This window comes from Argiope bruennichi, chromosome 5 (assembly GCF_947563725.1).
Source record: "Argiope bruennichi chromosome 5, qqArgBrue1.1, whole genome shotgun sequence".
In the NCBI taxonomy this organism is placed as follows: domain Eukaryota; kingdom Metazoa; phylum Arthropoda; class Arachnida; order Araneae; family Araneidae; genus Argiope; species Argiope bruennichi.
In genome coordinates this window covers 77,548,625-77,570,431 of record NC_079155.1, presented here as the reverse complement: position 1 = coordinate 77,570,431, position 21,807 = coordinate 77,548,625, and the positions used below count along the sequence as shown (strand labels likewise).

Below are 21,807 nucleotides of genomic sequence, written 5' to 3'. Positions count from 1 at the left end.
TTCAATCTTACAAAATATAGCATACTACTTGCTCTTCAACTGATGGTATTAAATATAACAGAAACGAACTATGCTTTATTAAAGTTATCTATTTAATTAAAAATGTGATAGTTTAAATGATGCTATACATGACAATCTTTACTGTAAATAAAATCGTTGCATTTAAGTAATTTTGGTATTTTAAGCGTGTAAAACGATGAATGTTAAGCTATATAGAAAAAAGTAAACTGAAGTTAATTTATGCAAGACTAACATTTGTACTGTTTGTAAACAGTACTTTTGTACTGTGAAAAAGAAAGCAAAAGTATTTCCTAAATCTTGTAACGTTTGGATTCAATTGTTGAAATTTTCAGGTATTTTTAATATTAAAAGATTTATTTATTTTTTTATTTTATTGCTTTGAGAAATTTCTGCTGTCGTATAATTTGGCAACATCTTTTTCAACCGGCAGCGCCGACAATGCTTTTTATCAGAAATCAAAGATGATCCGGTGACTTTAATTTTGTATAATTTTGTTCCTTATATTATTGCTTGTAGATTTGAATTAATTGTGTTCAGATTGTTACTGCAAGTATTTTTTAAGCACTTGCTAGCTAAGCAAAGTAATTATAATTGTACTTTTGACGAAGTACTCTGTACAGAATTTTTAAAAATTCTCTGCCCTTTGGGCGGTCGTGTAAACCCCGTAGTCAGGTTCATCACGTTGTTGCTCGCCGAAAGCCGCAAGTTGAAATCGATGATGTTAGATGCCAGAGCTTAGGTGAGTTTTATTCTTTTTCGCTAGAAGTAACAAGTTGAACTTCTGTATAATAGTTCCACTGCGTCAAATGAGACTTAATTTCAATAGTTTTTTCTCTTTCTTCGAAAAGAATTATAAAAGTCTGCCCTATGTAGAAAACAGCTTGAAATTTATGGCCGAGATGAATCTCAAGGTAAAAGAAATCTTAAATTCCGGTGACCAAAATTGTAACTTTGTTTGAAAAAAATTTTTTATAACCAATAGATATCTTTGATGATATTTAAATGATGTACTTATAAGAATTTTTTTAAATAAGTTAGTACACCTGTTATATCTTGCAGGTCTATTGTTAAGGTTACTTGTAAATTTGATGTAATGAAGTATTTTAAAATACATATTTTGGGTGGAAAAAATTTTAAATTAAGTTTCTGTTGTATGTTTTAATATTTAATTTTAGTGCAATTTTTAAAAATGAATTTTTATTTAAAGTATTAAAAAATTACTTAATCTTTTTTGGAAAAGTTTTTCATTAGATATTATAATTATTTCTTAATTCAAGAATATCATTTAATGGTACTATGCATGTTCTGCTAAAACCATTTCTTAAAATTAATTAGTTGTTAGAAGAAGCAAATATAAAAGTTTTAATTCTGAACAAATATTCGTTTAGAAAGTAATTCTTTCAATTATGTTAGTTAATTATGGTTATTCTGTTTCAAATTTTTAATGACTTTTCATATGATTATGCTCCATATTTCATTCATTTTAAAAAATCTTACGTTTGCCATTATTAAAACTTAAAAAAATTGTATATTATCACCTTCAATTCGCATAATTATATTTATGGCCTTTTGTAGATTAGATAGAGGAATGCTAAAAAAGTAACATATTTACAAGATAAATTTTTTAACAAAAGTTTGAATTAAAATTAATTTTTTAGAATGCACTGCCTGCAAGTTTTCTCTCATTCTTATGGCCGAATTTATTATTCCATTTTCATTAAAATGTTTGCCATAATTTTGTGAAAATTTAGTCTATATATTTTTTAAATATCCATACAAATTCATCTTTAATATTCAAATGCTCTGCTTAGTGATTTGGATTAGAAGTTTAGTACTCTTTGTGACCTTGAAGATTTTATGTCGTGAAATTTTACTACTTGGTCTTTAAATTTATGTCTTTTTATAAGAAAACTGAACTATAAAGCATTATTTTTCTGCTTCCACTTAAATATAGATTTATGCCCAAAATGCTGAGTTGGAGTAAGGAGTGCTTATAATATATTAGTTATTAATTGGAATGGATTTCATATAAAATTTTATTCTGGTTATTATTTTCTATCAATAAATAAAATTGTTTAGCATCATTTCAAGATTGCAGATTCAATTCTACGCTTTTAGCTAGAGAGAAGCTATTATTTTTCATTTCACAATTATGATCTTGTAATAAGAATGGATGAGATCCCATGATTTATTCCAAGATTCACACTATGTTAAAAATTGCATATCTTTTTTGATCATTTGGCCTGTATCATTCTTTATATGCATCATTGTTAAAAGATAATGAATCTGAATGCTGATTTTTCATTTTTAATTGGCAGATGATAAATATGAATTTCATAGTAGTTGAATGATGATGCTAATTGTGGGAGGAGGGAATCCTGCCGGTCCCAGAATGACTAGACTGAATAATAGTTTATTGGTATGTATATTTTTGCTATTAAATATATTTCTTTTCTTATTTTTCAATATTTTTTCCTGTGTTTTTATCTTGAACATTGTGTGGTTGGTTACACATATGGTTTGCATCAACAGGTGTTGAAGTAATCCTGATACTTTGTTGCCATGGCAACAACCATGTGCCTCTCCTTATTCTCAAGCTTGATGCTTGGAAGATCTGATCTAATAAATATCTATTGATTTACTTTTTTGCAAAAATTATTAAAAAATATTATCAGCATTTCTTATGTTTTTTTTAAATACCTCTGAATGGTATTATATTTAAAATCCCTTTATTACCAGAATATCTAATAGTATAGTTGTATCCTTTATGCATTAGATCATTTAATAATATTTTTATAGAAATTGATTAAGGGTTTTTTTTTTTATAGAATGGCTGAGCGAGATGGAGGTAATCCAAATCAAAAATATTTAATGGATCATTCAGAAAATGTGGACTTAACAGAAAAATCTGAAGAATTCAAAAAATTAGTTGAATATGGTTTAAATCCCAAAGTTGTGAATAAATTAGAAGAAATCTTCAAAACAGGTAATTATTACCTTTAAAACTTTAAATTTATCTCTTCTTGATTGTTAATTTGTTTCAATAATTAAATTTTTATTTTTCACTCATTTTTCAGGCAAATTAACATACCATGATTTGGATGAAAGAGCTTTAGATGCTATTAAAGAATTTCCTGTGGATGGTGCTTTTACAGTTCTAAAACAGTTTCTGGACAGCAGTTTAGAACACGTTTCTAACAAAAGTGCGTTTCTTTGTGGTGTTATGAAAACTTATCGTCAAAAAATGAAAGTTCCTTCTAATCCAAGTACTGGGGCTACCAAAGGACCCGATGAGGAAAAAATTAAGGTTTGTTTAATATAATGCTTTGGTTTATTTTTGTCTTGTTTTAATTTTTGCATCTTATTTAGAAAAGTGTGAGGAGACAAATAAAAAATGCAAGATTAGAAATCTAATATTGAAATTAGTGCAGATAATATACTAAGAAGATTGATAAACTAATATTAATTTTTTAACAATTTTTAATTTCGTAATTTTTTGGTTAATTATTTTTTTATAAATGTGCAAGATGAATATGATTTCACTTGAGAAATAAATTAAGTTTTTTCACCTATTTCAAGAATTTTTGAAAGTTAGGTTAATTTTTTTGTTTTTTAAAAAATTATAGTTATAATATTATATAATGTAAAAATTGATTATGTTTTAAAGTTGTGCAGTTAAATTGAGCTATCCAGTTTCATCCAGAATTCATAAAGACTAATGAATATTAATTAGTTTTCCATGTTTATTAAGGGGCTAGCCACCTTTGGTGAACACCTAGTTCCCTGAAAGTACTGGTTATATTTAATTATGGTTTAAACTAATGTTCATGGTCCTTCAACTATGTTTTTCAAGTGCAAAATTAGAATAAATATTATTTTAGAGCCTTACAATTTACTTAATTATTATATGTGCAAGTGGTATCTAATCCTATGATATAATGGTATCATGAAAATCTGTTTTTTGTAGTAATATGCTTTCATTTTCTGATTCCATTTATAAGCAGCACAAATAATTAGCAGAATCTTTCTGCATTTACTTTTAACATTGGAAAAAAATGATGCTTTTAAATATTGTATGGAAAAATGAAAATAAATTGACTCTCATTATAACAAAATCTTTTGTTGAAAATTATGCAAAAAAAAAAAAAAAATTGATTGCTAAAATTTAAGAAAAATTTTATGGCATTAACAAAAATTATCTGATGTATCTTCTTCTAATTATATCTTTACTAAATTGGTGGTTCTGAAGAAACAATAAGATTGTGTAGGATATTAACATGTAGCAGTAGAGTTCGTTAATGATTAATTAGTTTCAATTTAATATAGTTATTTGTTGAAGGATGTGTTAAATAACTTATATAAAAATTTTCTCTGTTGTGTGAACTAATTGATTTCGTATTACCTTGTTACTATTGTTACTACACAACTGTTCATAATAAGTCCAATTTTGCATTTTTATTGATGAAGCCTTCACAAATCAGTCTGAAAAATTGTTTATTACACTTTAACTTTCGAGGAGAATATTTATAATTGATATATATTTTCATGAGTGCTGAAAATAATTTAAATATTGAACTATTTCTGTCTGACTAATTTGAATTGTGTTTCTGTTACATTTATCTAAACACTAATGCTCCAATTTATGCTATTGTCAAATTCATATAACTTTTAATTCAAGTATAAAATTCTTTAAATGCTTAAATTTCAAAATCTACACTCGCAGTACATTTTGAAGACATTTACTCGTGACTGAATGGAGCAATAATGAAACATAATTATTTTGAAGCTCAGTAATGGCTTTGTTTAATTGTGGACCTAGCACAGTGCTAAGAATACCACAAATTTTTAGAGTTCCATACATGTAAGTTTTATATCTTGTAATATAGTATAAAAAAAATAGAGCATACATTTTGGATTATTCATCCCCCCCCCCTCCTAAATTATTTTATAAACTTATGAATGAGATATTAAGGGAAAGGGTCTTCCTCTTTTATATTTCATAATTCTAAATGAGTTTTTGCCAGACAATTATCAAGAAGTAAAATTTTCCTTCACTTAAGTTACAATTTTTATCCCAAATTCTAAGTAAATTTTAAGAAGTTTATACATATTCTTATGGAAAATTATCCCCAAAATCTGTTTGAAGTTATATGGTGAAAAATTCATCAGGTTCAGTAATGGATAGCAACATTTTATTTTACAAAATGCATCTGAAACATATACAAGATCAGCACTTGCAATAAATAGCAATAGATTTGTAATAACTCTAGCAGCACAAAGTGCTCAGAGAAACTTTAACTATGGCTCTTTAAGTCTGTCTTTTGACTTATAGTTTCTATAGTAATGCAAAAAAATATTTGGGTTGAAACTAAACTCAGTGGCACAACAGCCCATTTGGGCCAAAGCCTATATATAGTGCCCGTATTTGCTTTCTTGACCGAAGGCCCTGGGTTGCAAGGCATATGTCCCAATTAGGTAGTCAGCCTAATGCAGAACCTGCTAGAATATTTGGGTTAATGAACCAAAATTCTATCAGTTTCAGAAACTTGTTTGTCGCAAAGGCTGTGGAATCGTTATCCTACATCCATTCAACATTTGTTGAAATTATTTGCAAAACTGCCATTCTGATCATGGAGTTTCACCTATGCAGTGAAACAATATTACAGATTCATAACAATAGGAAACCATCCATGTACTTTAATGTGATATTTATATGCTACTAGATAAAATTTATAAAAATCATAGATACTATCTGTTTTTGAGGAAACATGACGCACAAAATGATTCAAAGCTCGACTGGGCAGACATTGGGGATAAAGATACAGAATTTGACTCATAGTTACTCCTTAGGTATTTAATCTTCTCTAATATTCGGTACCCTCAGATTATTGATGTAATTTAATGGAAGAAAATTCCTTCAATAGAAATTTAAAAATCACAAGCTGTTGCTGTCAATCGATCAATGTAAAATTATAATCAGATTGTTGAATATGTGACACAATTTTTTCCCAATATATACAGCACAAACTACATTCTTTGCATGTGGGAAATTGACTTTTGCATATCACATAAAAGTTCATAATAAGTGGATGGTCCAATAGTGAATATGTTTGATATCTGATTGGTAGGTTTTAGTAATACAGTTAAAAAATTGAGCATAAAAAGATTTGTTTATTTACTATATATATATATATATATATAATATGTTTTATTTCTCTTTCTCAAGGCTATTCTTGACAGAACTGGTTACACTCTTGATGTTACAACTGGTCAGCGAAAATATGGAGGACCACCCCCTAATTGGACCGGACCTCCTCCTGGAAGTGGTTGTGAGGTAAGAATTTTTCAAATAATTATACAGTAATTTTTTTAAATTTAAATAAAGATTGAAATCATTAAGATTTATTTTTTATCTGTCAAGTATTGGGAATACTTTTAATGGTGCTCTAAATTTACTTTAAAAAAGGAAACTCAATTTTTATTTCGATTTTCTTGAATGCATGAAATATGAAATTATTTATACTTCTCTTTGAAAATTCTGTTAATCAGTTTTTACGATTAGTATAGTTAATACAACCAACTTTGCTAGTTCATAAAGGATTGATAAATATTTAGGATTTCATTTAAGTTTTAAAAATATGTAATGCTTTTGCTAGTAATGTTCTTCTTATTTATGTGTTAGGTTGTTTTTTAAATAGTTTCTTGCTTCTGTAATGGGAAACAATTCTAGTGAATCAAAAACTCATCATTTGATGAAACTCAGTTCATAAATGCAATATAATAATTGTGTTTTTTAGATTAGCTACATTGTAGAATGGTATTCCAAATTTCTAAATCATATATATGTATATAATTTCTCTTTCCCTGCATATTGACTGTATATCATTTTCTTGTCAATAGATTTTTGTAGGAAAAATTCCAAAAGATATTTTTGAAGACGAGCTTATTCCTTTATTTGAAAAATGTGGACCTCTGTGGGATCTACGACTTATGATGGACCCTTTAACTGGCCAAAATCGTGGCTATGCTTTTATTACTTATAAAACTAAACAGGGAGCACAAAATGCAGTTAAACAAGTATGCTTTTATCTATTTATTTAATTTTATCATAGCCTTGAATTCCATATGTAGATCACTTATCAATTTTCTTTTTATTTAGCTGGATAATCATGAAATCAGAAAAGGGAAATTTATTGGTGTTACTGTATCTATAAATAATCATAGATTATTTGTTGGGAACATTCCAAAAAATAGAGGCAAAGATGAGCTCTTTGAAGAATTCACTAAGCATGCTCGTAAGTTACTTGAAAGTTTATCTTCGCTGAATTTATTATCGGAAATCATTTCAGTCATTTAATGGGTTTATTTTCTTTTTAGCTGGCCTGACTGAAGTAATTATTTACAGTTCTCCTGATGATAAAAAGAAAAACAGAGGCTTTTGTTTCTTGGAATATGATTCCCATAAAGCTGCATCTTTAGCTAAAAGACGACTTAGCACTGGCCGAATCAAAGTCTGGGGATGTGATATAATTGTAGATTGGGCAGACCCTCAAGAAGAACCAGATGAAGAGACCATGTCAAAAGTAAATTTAATTTGACTTACTAAAAATTCTTGGTTGATGTAATTGTTCCAATTAAATATTGTATAGGAAGGTGAAAAAAAAAAATTTTCTGTTAATTTATATAATATTGGTCTGGAATATTGTGAAATTATTAACAAAAAGTCGAGAAGACCATTACTTAGTCTTTTATATAAAATATTTTATTGTGTAATGTAAATTTTTTAAAAAATGCCTAAATAATAATATTTGTATCTTTAAATAAAATTCTTTTACACTATGTTTGGTATTCAGGTATTTTTTTAGATGATTCACCATTTCAAGAATTCTTTGTAGAATAATAATTTAAGAATTATTTTAAACATCTAAAGAAATCCTAATTTTTTTTCATCCCTCCCCCTTCACTTTGGATTCTTACTTTAACACTGGTAAATTTTTATTTAAACTTATATTTTCAATAAAATGGGGTTCCCCCCACCCCTCACTTAAATGAAAACTTTTGATTCTTATGAAGTTTCAAAATATATAAATTTACTAATATGTTACATGATAAAATATGAGCCTTAAAAATATGTTTTTCGTTTCAAGAACATATGTTGAATCATTTTTATAATAAACCAACATTATTATATAAAAGGCTGCTATTAATTGATTTTCAGAAAAAAGGGAAAAGCAGTAATAAATATTTAGTAAACATTTCATAAGTCTTTGTGTTCAATTGAATTTTACTATTTAGGATTTAATCCAATCAAATTGTACTTTAAAAAATGCATGACAGTAGTTGAATTGGCAAGCCAAAATTTGCCCTTGAGTTTATTATTTCAGATAACCGAGAAAAGGGAAAGATAGTTGAAGCATTAATTTTACACATATAAATAACAATTAAATCTTAGTTGTAAAAGTTGTAGGTATTACTAAAAACTTATAAAATAAATAATCTAATATTGTGATAGCTTAATTTAAGTCGGAAGGGTTTCTCTCCCACCACTACCCTTTAATTCATCGAAATTTTGGAATTCTGTTGAAGTATATGCAGCATTAGGTAGGTAAAATGAATTTGTCAAAAAAAAAATTATATTATGGAATATAAGAATTATGTATTTTAAATTCTTTTCCATAAGTTTTGTGGGAAACTTCAAATGATATTGTAATGATTGATTTTCAAAAGAAATTTGGCAAAGAGAAATTTTTATTTTAGGAATCTGGTTTTGTTAAATAGTTTAACATACCATTATCTGGGAGAAAAATCTAAAGAACCTGTTTTTGAATTGCCAACACAATAACCTGAATCAATAAAATTGTTTTTATTTATTCTTTCTGCCTTTTGAAACTTCATGATAATTAAATTGAACTAATTATAAAAACATCCAGTTTGATTACAGGAACCATACTATTGAAATATTATAGGAAGTTTGCTATACCATGGCTATAATCTAAACCTTCTAAAAGTCTTGTAATTTAAAACTTAGAATCATGGATTAGTAAAATTAAAACAGTTGTAAATTTCTTCGGCAATAAGTCTACTGCATTTACACATCAAGAAAAATGTTATTTAAGAATGATATCAGATTATTTTTTATTGCTGTAATGTTAAATATTAACTTTTTTTATTTTCTTTGAACTAGGTGAAGGTTTTGTATGCTAGAAATTTAACAGCTGATGTTACAGAAGAAAAGTTGAAGGAGATGTTTGAACAATATGGTAAAGTAGAAAGAGTGAAAAAAATCAAAGATTATGCTTTCATCCATTTTGACGATAGGGACCATGCAGTAAAAGCAATGAATGCTCTCAATGGAAAAGAAGTGTGTGGAGCTCCTATGCAAGTCTCATTGGCTAAACCTCCATCTGACAAAAAGAAAAAGGAAGAAATTCTGCGTAATCGAGAACGACGAATGATGCAGATGATGCAGCAGCGAGCAATGTAAGCATTTTTTTTTTTTTTTTTTTTTTTTTTTTTAGTTAAATGCACCTTTTGAATTTTATAAATATTGTGAAAAACAGGTGGTTTTTGTATTTGTATCAGTTTATTAGAACTATTTATAAAATTGGAGAACTATTTATAACTATTTATGAAATAGGAATTTTGCTGTATTGGAAGAAGAAATGATGGCATTATGAAACAATGATTGATAGGTTAATTAAGAGGGAAAAGAAAAGGCTTTACTTATATGTATAGAATTTTAAAAAAAGTCGAGAATTCTTCCATATCATATACATTTTTACATGGGCTAAAGGGCAGTAATATCTGGGGATGAAATATAATTAAAAAGAAATTTTACAAGGCAAGAAGACAAATTTAGCTACATTGATCTCAAATTCTTTATTAGATTGATGTCTTATTATTGCCGAATCCAAATTTTCAAACATTGATTGAATCCAAAAACTAATACCTAATACTCTTAGTCTGCATCAGTTTTGCGTAATTGGTACTTTTGTGTATCCTATTAGGGCTTATACAAAAACTGGTTTTCAAATTTAATATTTCCAAAAACTGATTTTTGACAGTTTTTGAATTTTTGTCTAAAAGCAGAATAGGGAAAAATATTTTATTTAATTTATATGAAATAACAAAAAAAGAAATCAATATCTAAGTCAAAATATTAAAAAAAATAATAATAAATAAGGATTGCATATACATATTACTTACACAAAATAACGAAAACTCAAACAAACATTTCAAATAATCTATATTATTTCCACTACTTTTAATTTCTCCTAAACAAATGGATTTTAAAAAACATAAAATATTCACTGAGCGGTGGCTTAGTCTTGAAAATACTCATTCACTAGCTACTGAGCTTGGTTTTATAGTTTTCATGGCATCAAATAACAAATTTAAGTGTTTTTTGTTTTGTTTTTTTTTCCCCCCTCTCAAATAATGAAAATTCAGTATCTTTGGATTTTTAAGTTTTTCTTTAGGATCTTCAAGAAACTTATGAATTGATTTTTCCGTGGCTTCTTTTAAAATAGCATTACTCTAATTAGTAGTTTCTTCGATTTGCTCTTCATCAGAATCAGTTACCACATAAGAAGTTGGAAATATTCTGGACAGATAACTTAACAATTTCAGTTTTTGAAGCTAAAGAAAGTACACTAGATTTCTTCGCTGAATTAGAAATGTTTAAGAAATACAGCAAAAGAATTGTTAATTCTACTTGTCATCTTTCTTGAATTCGTTCTTCTAAAGCATATAATAATTTCAAACTTATTTTCGTGTTAAAATTTTTTAGTTCATTTAACAGAAATTCAAATATATCTTCACTTGTTAATAAATTGGCAACTAGTCATCCTAAGCCTTCACCTGCTAGACGAATCAGTCCCCAGACTTCATAAAGTTCTAAAGGTTTAGAAAATTCTGCTTCATTCCACATAAAAGAAGAAACCCTTACCATTCAATAATATTCATAATAATATGAATTCTTTAAACTGGTTTTCAAGTATGACAAAATTTACTTTAAAAAAAACAGTTTTTTTAAAGCCAGGTTAGAAAAACCATCAAACCCTATATCCTATATAAAGTATCATATTGATACAGTATCACCTAACCCTAATTGTTTTGATTTTTTTTTTTTTTTAATCCTTACATCTATACATTTTATGTATATGCCCTTTTATTCTAAATAACTATGTTAAAGAATAATCATTAATGAATATTTTTAAAGGTCATTCAGATGATATTGTTGCAAATAAAAAATACTCACTATCATGAAGAAAAGTTGCTGTTTACATCAGCCTGAAAAAATTTCTTTTTATTTACAGGATGATGGGTATCCCTCCTCCTCCACCACGAGGTAGAGGAACTAGGTTACCCATGCCGGCAGCTCGCAACTATGGTAAGTGTCTAAATTTATGTCTTGTAAACTGTGAATGAAGTTATTGTTTAAATTTAACTTGCTTTGATTAACATGTTCTCCCTCACTGCATTTCTTCACTGTGCACTTAAAAATTATCTGATTTATTCTTGCTTGCAAAATCTTTCCTTTATCTTGGCAGTAAAATTCTTTTGATATTAATATATTATCCATTAAGTTATCCCTTAAATAATTTTACTGTGCATGCTGTTTATTATTTTCCTATATGTGTATGAAACATTAATATTTACCAATGTATTTCCTTTTTTAAAATTATATATTGTATTTCTTATTTTACCTTAAAGTGTAATTTTAAGCTTTTTTTTTTTTTTTTTTCCTGCTTCTATTGTTATATTTTCTGTATGCAATTTCTAACCCAGTGAATATTGTTTGACATGTCTTTTGACCGAGTCACCATAATAAGATCCATTATCGAAAAACCCACAAATCCTTGTTACTTTCTGTCAGATTATGACTACGACTACTACGGGTATGGTGACTATCAGGGAGGCTACGCCGCCGACCCCTACTATGATGACTATTATGGCGGCCGCTATGATGACTATTACGACTATGGATACGGAGCCACACCCCGTCTTAGAGAGCCCGTGGGTCGAGCCCGAGCCGGACCAGAGAGGGTGGGTTATGTTGCTGGAGTCTTGTCCTCGATAGTTCATCATTAGCTACAGTTTCCACTAGGAACAAAACTCATGAGGTTGGTCAAGTGTCTCGTAGTATCATTTATATATTAAAAAAGACACTGTCCTCCCTCGAGAAATATCATATCCGAGCTCTCTTGGTTAGTGGCATTCGGTCGTAGAAAATGTTCACCGATTTTTTTTTTTTTTTTTTTTCTGTTTTCCCATCCTTCTCTCTCCTTCTGTTTATCCCTTGTTCGCATCTGCCGGTTAACTTTAATGCTACTACTGTGCTGTTGCTGCTATTGGGCCTATGTGTATTTTCTAACATTTATCCTTAACAGAATGTTAATTTCTAATTAATTTAAAGTAAATGGGGAAAAATTTAGAAGCAGAATGAAAATTTATCAAGTAAACAGCTCGGATATGGTAGTGTTTTGTTTGTTTCTCTGTTTTGCTTTGTGTGCTGTTGCTTGTACTTGTGATATCTGTGTTTCTGTATTTTTTTCACTTAGTAAGAATTGTTGTGATAGCATTGCCTTTGTTTGCATAATAATAACTGGAGAATGTTGATTTTCTATGTTGTACTTTTAAATGAACACTTTAAGCACTGAATTTTGTTTTACTCAGAATAAATAAAAAAAGTTTTCTTAATAGCTATCTTGATGTTTCGATGAAATATTAACAAAAAGAACCTGGTCCAATTTTCAGATTAATTTAATAAGCTTTTAGTTTGTTTTATACATAAATTTGACTTTTTTCTGAAAATCTATCTTCAATTTTTGTTCTTATTCCTAATAGTGATATCATGCTTATATAATGACTTATTTAAATCATATCTATTAACTATTAAGAATAAACATACATTGAACAAGAAGTGCACTCTTATTTCAATGAATATAAGCTTATATTTAATAAAGGTACAATTTCAACATTCTTATTAGGAAATAATTATTCTATGCATGTATTCTGACATCAGAAAAAGATATCTTTGTATATGGTAGCTGATGGTACTGTGTTGTAAAATCGCAATATCCTATCATGTTTTTATCCGATATATTTTATTTAATCTTCATTTTTACCTGTTACCTGAATGTTAAAAATTTAATGAGAAAAATAATTTACTTAATTGAATTTCTAATGTTGAAATTGACCCTTTTTTTATTAATTTTAATTTAAAATTTTAACTCATTGATATCATTTTTCTTGTATTTTTGATACCATCATTTATATAATATACATAGTGATGAAAAGAGGAATGTAGCATTGAAATATTCATACAGTATTAAAATAAAATTAATCATAATTGAAAGGATTTTTTTTATTAGAGTTGTTAGAAATTATATATATTTGATATTTAGCAAAAATATTTATAACAATACCTTTACTTACTGTGACTGTTGAAATATGTTTAACTTTTTAAATAACTCCAAATGCTCATAGTTTATCTTCATTTCTAGTAATCTTAGAAAAAAAAATTATTCTTAGACCAAATTCAGACTCGGAAGTAGTCATGGAAAATGTCTAAAATGTAATTATTTTTTAGTGTAACTTAAGTTATGGACATTCTTAAATAACTTCTGTTTATTCAAGCTGTCCATCTATTTTTAATTGGATCTTAAGCAATTAATCATGAGGCCAAATAAAATAAGCCAAAATTGAATATATGTTCTGAAACTTTTCACTGTGTTTTAAAAAAATTTCAGCATTTTCATGCCCAAAGTGATTTTAAAAAATTAGACTAATTTATTAGTCTAATTTGATACCTGATAATGCCATCTTTTTTAACCAATGGATACTTGCATTAGAATGAGCATTTGAAGAAAATGGCACTGTGAAAAAAGTTATACCTTTTATTAAATTTTTGCTCACTGTTAAACATTTTAAGAGTAGTTTATTAGTTATGTTGGTTATTGTTGATGGATTTAAGGTGAAAGTGTAGTAAATTTTTTAAGTCAACCCTGTGTATATATCACTGCCATGAAAAAATATTGTGCTAAAAGTGTTCATATTCTGTGAAACTGTAGTGTAATTTATAGTAATAACATTTTATTGTAAAATTTATTTAATCAAGCTCTAAAATCTATGCATTATTTCTCTAACTTTTCTTGTGTTCCTAATATTTTGCAGTCAGCCCTCCGTAGCATGACACGTGGATAAAGGAGAGTGACTTTTTTCCTCCCCATAATTTATTTTCAGTGGTTAATTCGCTTCCTTAAAATTGTATAAAATTTAAATTAAAATAACAATTGTATAAAATTTAAATTAAAATAACATTTGTACAAAATTTATCTTGTTACATCATTTTATTTCCTTACTTATGGGAATGAGAACCCATTTTTTAAATATGTTAAAATATTCTAGATGCAATCATATTTGTGCTTTTTAATGAATTTCTAATCAGATAAATTATTTTGATGTGTATAAAAATATTTATACATTAGATAAGCATTGCATTGTCAATTACATTGAATGATGATTATTTCTTAATGGTGAATAATTATTATAAAATTTGAGACTAGCAGCTATTAAATATCTGAATTTTGACTAATTTTTTGTAGTTACAATCCATCAATTTTTTAGAAATCACAAGAATATTTTCCTCTTTCAAGTGAATTAAGTCAAAATAATATTTTTGTTGATTAATTAATTTGCTTTGACTTGTTTACAGTAATTATGCAACAATGTCTAGAATTTTCTAACAGCCATGCTACTGCAAATATGCTTTTCCTTATAGCATGCTTTAGAAGAGTGCTGTTTTTAAAAATTTAATCTATTGATTTTCAAGCATGCAATTGAATGAATACTTTTGGATGTGTTTTGAAATCATCCCTTTCTTCATGAAATCGAGTGACATGTTATTGAGGAATGGCTGTATATTTATGTCTTAAGCAATGCTTATAGAGGACAGTCAGTTTTTGTAGATATTTTTAATGCTTTAAAAAAAGGTGTGGAAAAGTTGTATTGAATTATAATTTTTTTATTCACGTCTTTTTCAGGCTCGTGCTGGCCGTGGCCTTCCCCGTGGCCGCACCGCTGGACCCCCGACCCCTCGTGGCCGGGTAGTCCCTCCACCCCTCGGCCGAGGTACCCGTGGTCTCTCCCGTGGAATTCCCCCCGTGGTTCACCTCCATGGCTCCATCCCACGGGGCGGGCTGGTCGGTAAACGGAAGTTCGACACACCCAGCCACGTCAATCAGGGGGACTCAAAACGCCGCTTCCAGAATAGTGGGGCTGGGCAATGGGGTAGCCATCCCATTCCGCAGCAGCCTCTTACTTCCAGTGGGTACAATGGCTACCGCAACCGCACACCAGGGAATCCTGCTCACTGGTACCAAGACTCTTACGGACAGCAGTGGGGCTAAAATTAATTTGGGGAAGGATAAATTAAAAAAAAAAAAAAAACTTTTTATACTTGACTTTTGTGGAGCCAACTTTAAAACTTTTGTTTTTGTTTTTCATTCACGAGGAAGTGTCCTTGTTTTTTTTTGACGAAAAAAAGGGGAGCAATCTTCCTAATTTATATGTTCTTTGATGATGGTACTACTATTACAGCTTTTGATGTGTTTTGGCTGTTATTCCCGCCCATGCCTCCTCTACTCATCCTAATCTATTGTACAGAATTGCAATTGTTACAAGCCAGGGTAATTTCAGGCGTGGCAAACAAAATATGAATTGTAGTAATGTGTTCATTTATGCATGGAGAATTGTGTATAACTGCTTTTATCTGTGTGGGCTTTTCATCCATCATGTTTACTTGTTGACATATTACTGACGAAAAATTGTTCTTATGACTAGTTGATTCCTAAGTAAAGGAATTGTTAAGTTTATGGATATATGCTTGCTGTTTATATAGTTTGTTTTTCATCAGCAATATATTACTTTATACTTTTTTTTTTTTCCCCATTTCAAAAAAATTAACTGTGTTCTATAAACACAATTAAATTTTGAGAAGAAAATTGTATTTGTCTTGCGGTTTTTTTGAGAATGTTGTGCTTCAGCATGTATTTTTTATGCTAATCATATTTTTATGTTCTAATTTGCTTTAGCTTTTTTTTTTTTTTTTTTTTTTTTCAATGCTCTTGGGGTGTGATATAATTGGTCCACATAAGGGTAAACCAGCATCACTGCCAGTTACTGTGATAGTTTATTTGGAGTATACTAGGTACCAGAATGAACTTGAAAATTTAATTTAGTTTGAAGATTTTTTTTTTTTTTTGTAACTAATTAATAACATTCTCAGGAGAAAATAATCAATACAAATAAGACATAGTTTTAAAAATTGCTTTATGTAGAATTTTATGTTTGACTCTAACAATGTTTGCTGCTTTAAAAAATTAAGTTTACATCTGCATATTTAAAAGAAACAATTTTCATTTATTGTAACTTTTTGCTGGTAGACTAATTCTTTATAAATTAAGTTATATTTACAGAGTATTATGCCAGATTTTTGGACTGTTGATAAAATAACAGAAAATGTTCGTTAACTGTATATGATGGCAAAGCTATTGGAATTTTAGTTGTTTCCATTACTGAAGCAAACATTTTCATGTAGGTGAAATTTTTAAAATGTAATTTTTTATTCTTATTGATTTGTTATAGTGAAATTCTGGCAGATTGCATTGCTAATAATTAGATATTTCGTAAAAAAATTTGATTCTTAATATTGTGACTTTTATCTATTTGTAATTTGTTGTTTGATAGCTTTTGGAACTTGCTTAATCTTTTTCTGTGCTGTCACATTGGCTCATTTTGTAAATATAAGGCCAGATTCAACAGAAATGGCAAACCTTTAATACCAAATTTGTAATTAAAAGAAAACAAAGATAGTTTTTAAATTTATTGTAGTTTTTATATTGCTGAATATATTATTAAGAAATTAGCATTATTGTTTTGATGATTTACTGTTTATCAAGATTTCTCGATTCTCTTTAAATTATATCATTATGGGAAGATATCAATTTATATTATAATTCTGATCATTTATACACTTTTGTTGATTTGATTGAAAAATAATCATTTTTATTTATTGTGTTTGTGTAATCATTTTTGCATGTTTTTTTTTATCATGTACACAAATGGCTGTATATTTTGGCTAACAAGATCTAGTCAGGTCTTATTGTTGTTCTTTTTTTATGTAGAAGACATCAGTTTTTTTAACCATTTGGTTACTGAGAAAGCTCTATTGAATTAGGCATATCAAGGTTTATATATGTTGTGTAAGGGGAAGATCAATGTAAGTTTTTTTTTTTTTTCTTCTTTTTTTTTCCCCCTCTGATTAAATTTTACTACCTTGTAAAAGAGAAGAGAAATGGAATTACATTCAAATTGCCCTTTTTAAGTAAAGGTTTGCCTTCTCTGATTTTGTTATATTAGTTGTGAGTTCTTATTTACTCTATTAAAAGTTGCAGAAATTTACTTTCCCCTCTCAGATGATAAAAATAGAAACAAAGTCTAATTATTAGAAATTCTTAATCTGTGTCAGAAGGAAAAGTTTATTATTTCATTCATTTCAACTTCACTTGGGAACCATATGTGCAAAGAAATTTTTTAACGAAGTTGAATGTTTTGTTTATATTTTTGAAATTATATATATTTATATACACACAATTATTTTGATTTAATTTATAATCTCGGTGTTTTATATTATGAATTGGTGGAATTTTCTTTATGTATTTGTTTTATATTATAGAAACAATTTGAGCTTTGTGTGCAAATCTGATTTGCAAATTGTGTATTGTGGGGAGTAGTTGTTAGTGTAAAAAATGACTTTAAAAAAATGATGTGAATTTTAGAAGTAGTATTGATGTTAGTGCTGTTGATTCCCGGTACCAATTATTAATATTCTTTTAGCTATGTACTTGTTATCTCTGAAATATTGTTCATTTCAAATGAATTGATATGCATTATGTTGGATATTTAATCTATTGTTACTAAAATGTATGCTGCATTATTTTGTATTGAAGTAATTTAGAGTTTTATTACAATTTCAATCTTATATCATATTTATTAATGATGTTTATGAGACACATTTTACTGTTTAAACCAAGGTGTGCAGTTGACTGATTTTTTTTTCCATGTGGTAGTTTTAGTAGTTGTGATTATTAAAATTGTGTCAAAATATAACAGATGCATATCTGGATTGCATCACAAGTGAAACTTTTGAAATTGCAGAGCTCACAAGGAACTACAAATTTCCTCAAAATGGACGCTGATAATCTGTTATTTATAACTTGCATTGTACATGGATATTGCTTTGCAATATTCCTAATTTGTCTTGTGCAGCTTTGATAAACCAATGAAATTCTGTATTGTGACAAAGTTTACTCTACAATGACACAGAAGAAAATTAACAGTGAAAACGACTTTAACAAGCCTATAGACTATTTTAAGCTCAGTCGTAAATCATTTCTAGGAATCCAAAAGTGTCTTCCTACAACGGAGCACAGCCATGTTAATTGTGTGCTGTGATTTAATGCAACTATGTCATTATACTCTCTAATTTGTCCACTAAAGGTGAAACATTAGATATTGAAAACAAAAAAGGAAACTGATTTTGTGAAAGGTAATGTTACGAGACTTATACTCTTATTCTTCAATTCTTGATGCATAATGTATGATCTATTTTTATTAATTCTTTTTTTAAAGCTCAAAATTTTTCCATAAATATTATTGGAAAATGGCTCTCATTTAAGAAAAAATAATAATAACCGGTAAATCAAAATTTGTAGAAATTTTGTTTACAACTCATATTTTAGATGTGCTTAAAATTTTCATGAAATTACTTTGAATAAATTTTTTCCTGAGCCCATAAATATTTGTATGTGAACGTTTTTTGCCCACCAATTTTATATATGTATATATTAAAAATTGTGTAAGTATATTTAGTCACTTTTTTTATAAAACATGGAGATTGAGTATTCTCCTGTAATGGTGCAGTTATTAGTATTCATTTTATAAAATATGTTGTGAATTTTGTCCATGTTTTTTGGATCATTTGATATACACGATTTGTGACATTTTAGCACTTACACAACTAATTAAAGAGACTGCATATCTTTTGGAAGATCCAACATTTGTTTTTTATATCTAATAGTTAATGAAAGAAATATCTGCTGAGAGTAAGTAAAACTTGAGAGATAAACTTGTAATTGATGTTAAAAGAGCGATATTTTATTATCCAAGTGTCAAAAATATAAATTCAGAAATAAATTTTTTCTGTAATTTTGTAATTACAGAAAAATGATGGATTGTTATGAGTGGTGCAGTGTTCAAAGGTATTTGCATCACATTTTTTGAGAAGGCAGCTGATTAAACTACATTTATGATGACGTTTTTTGTCTAATCTTCCATGTTGACTGACTATACAATGTTTGCAGACGTGAATTTACAAGGCTTTAGATTTCTGAATCATTGTTTTTCCGCACAGGCACCTAAGACATGCTGTATTTAGGTTTTGTCTGCACATGGTAAAAAAAAATAATAATAATAAATCTTACTATATTGATTGATCAGGAATTGCCACAGCTTGATCAAATTACCATTTCTCTATTGCTTATTTGCGACTGATTTGATGTACAAAAACCCGTCATGTCAAGTCTCCTGGAAATCTACTATCTGGATTTTTAAATGAAAAGTATGGAAATTTAAACTGACAAGACTGCAGAAGTGTCATGTTCTTCAAGCATTTTAAATGTCATAATCTTTTCTCTCTTGTATTGGACTGCATTTTATTGCAAGAGTTGAAAATTACCAAACCTTATGAAAGGATATGTAAAGTTTGGAAATTGATGATGAATTTGTGTTTTAGGTGTCATTTCAGAGAATACAAATTTGTACTGAATATGGAGAAAAAGGTTTATTTTTTATAGATGTTGATTTCCGAAATAACCGTCATTCTCTGAAGTTCATGTTTTATCTTACCGTTTACTAAATCTAGATTGATAATTGCATGTTTATAAATGTCTGAAATCTTTTGTGCTCGATTATCTGGACACAATATCAGTATATAAATGCAACATCTGTGTTAGACTACTAAGAGCATCGACGAAGCAAAAAACCTTTTTCTCCAATAAATGTATCTTGAAAGTCTACATTCTGTGTTTTGAATTTTTGGAAAAATGTAGTATCTTTGCTCTTGTCATTATTATAATCTATGGTTTTATTGTTAATGTTTTTGGCTTCCGTGAAATTTTTGCTTTATTGGTGGCAGTACCTATTGTTAGTTTTAAAATATAATTGTTGTGTGAATTTGAAATAGCCAAGAAATTCTAAACTCCCTTTTCAAACTAAATGTGTGGTTTTTGTGGTGTAAAATTTTGAAACTAAAACCTCTGGATTATTAGATTGTTGTATGTTTTTTATAACTGCTTGTACCTTATATGCATGTGTCAGCTTAAATTTAAAATTCTGAAGAAAAAAAACCAAAAAAAAAAGGTCCTGATGCACTTATTATGAATCTAGTTCATGGTTGTCATTAGTTAACCTTATGGTGAAAATCATTGCCATAATGTGGCACTAACTTTTTAATTTCTTGGTGTGCTTAAAAAATTTTCCAATGGTGTTTGTGCACTTATACAATATGAAAAATTAGATATTATTTAGATTTAAATATTTTGGCTCAATGTACTTGAAAGATTCTATAAGAATCGGCACCTTAGTGCGTGATTTATTGTAGAATGTTATGTGTGATTGGTGTTAAGGCCAGCACTAAAAATTTACAATCTAAATTTAATTTCCCTTTGTATGGTGATTGAATTCAAAGTGATGGTTTTGTTAGTCTGGAAATGATTACGAGCAGAAGAGAATGCTATACATAAAAGAAGAAGAAAAAAAAAATAATAATAAATTCAGAAAATGTGCTGATGAAAAGAATTGTGAGAATTCCTCAATTTGAGCCAGAATAGTTGGCAGGTTCTCTTATGAATCTTTATTTCTCTTCTTTAATGTGCAATTATGAAAATCATTTGTTTTTAGAATACATATGATTTGTTAGTCAATTTAAATGAGAATGGATTTCTTTTAAATCTTTTTGAAAATTTTTTTTTAATTAGATTTAAAAAGGTGTTCATTGGTGTCTCTCTTTGCATTGTGGAATGTTTTTTGAATCAATCACTTCAATCTTTCCTTTTATGGTTTTCTAGTCCTACATTCTTCAGCTTTTTCTCTTGTAGCTGTTGTATTCAGGCAATATTTTACAGGAAAAAAATTGTTTTCTGTAATGTTGTACTTCTTTTTTTAGCTGTGTTTGATTCCCCTGATACTGGTGGCTATGCCCTGAATGAAAAAAAAAAAGTGAAAAATCTTGTAAAACTTGTCTGGAATAAACCAGTTTGGTTTTATTGTAGTATCTTTTTTATTCAACAGAATATATAAGTCATCTACATACATCGACACATACACATTTGTTTACATACAATACGGTTTTTGACTAAATAATTTTATCTTGTTTAAATTAAGTTAGAAAGAAGGAAGAAATATGACCCAAGCAAACATTTTATTAATTCGTCTTAACCCTAGGAAAATCAGTTCATTTGTAGAATATTTGTCTTGTTTTTTAAAAAATTATGTAAGACTCACTGCTAGCTTACATCTATATAGTAGTTTTCTACTAGTATTATATGATGCTCTATGAGGAAAATTTTTCTGATTAAACTTGCATGGGTTTTAAAATTTTAGAAAACTCAAGTTTTACCGTATACGTTGGAGTCTCTCATAACGGTCATAATTTATTGTCGA

The 21,807-nt window shown here is 28.2% G+C and overlaps 1 protein-coding gene across 3 annotated transcripts; it reads left to right on the top strand.

The window, feature by feature from the left end:
• Window positions 1–456: 456 nt before the first annotated feature.
• LOC129968134 (heterogeneous nuclear ribonucleoprotein R-like) lies at window positions 457–21,410 on the top strand. Of its 3 annotated transcripts, none has more exons than XM_056081953.1 (12): window positions 457–760; window positions 2,340–2,440; window positions 2,850–3,007; window positions 3,099–3,328; window positions 6,248–6,355; window positions 6,922–7,098; window positions 7,181–7,316; window positions 7,399–7,604; window positions 9,206–9,501; window positions 11,340–11,413; window positions 11,900–12,069; window positions 15,069–21,410. In XM_056081953.1, the coding sequence occupies exons 3-12, from the start codon at window positions 2,851–2,853 to the stop codon at window positions 15,432–15,434; spliced, it is 1,920 nt and encodes a 639-aa protein (XP_055937928.1). In that variant the 5' UTR covers window positions 457–760; window positions 2,340–2,440; window position 2,850; the 3' UTR covers window positions 15,435–21,410. The 3 variants fall into 3 exon arrangements, with proteins under 3 accessions (XP_055937928.1, XP_055937929.1, XP_055937930.1); XM_056081954.1 differs by having other exon boundaries at window positions 11,900–12,146; window positions 15,069–15,207; XM_056081955.1 differs by lacking the exon at window positions 11,900–12,069 and having other exon boundaries at window positions 15,069–15,369.
• Window positions 21,411–21,807: the final 397 nt, after the last annotated feature.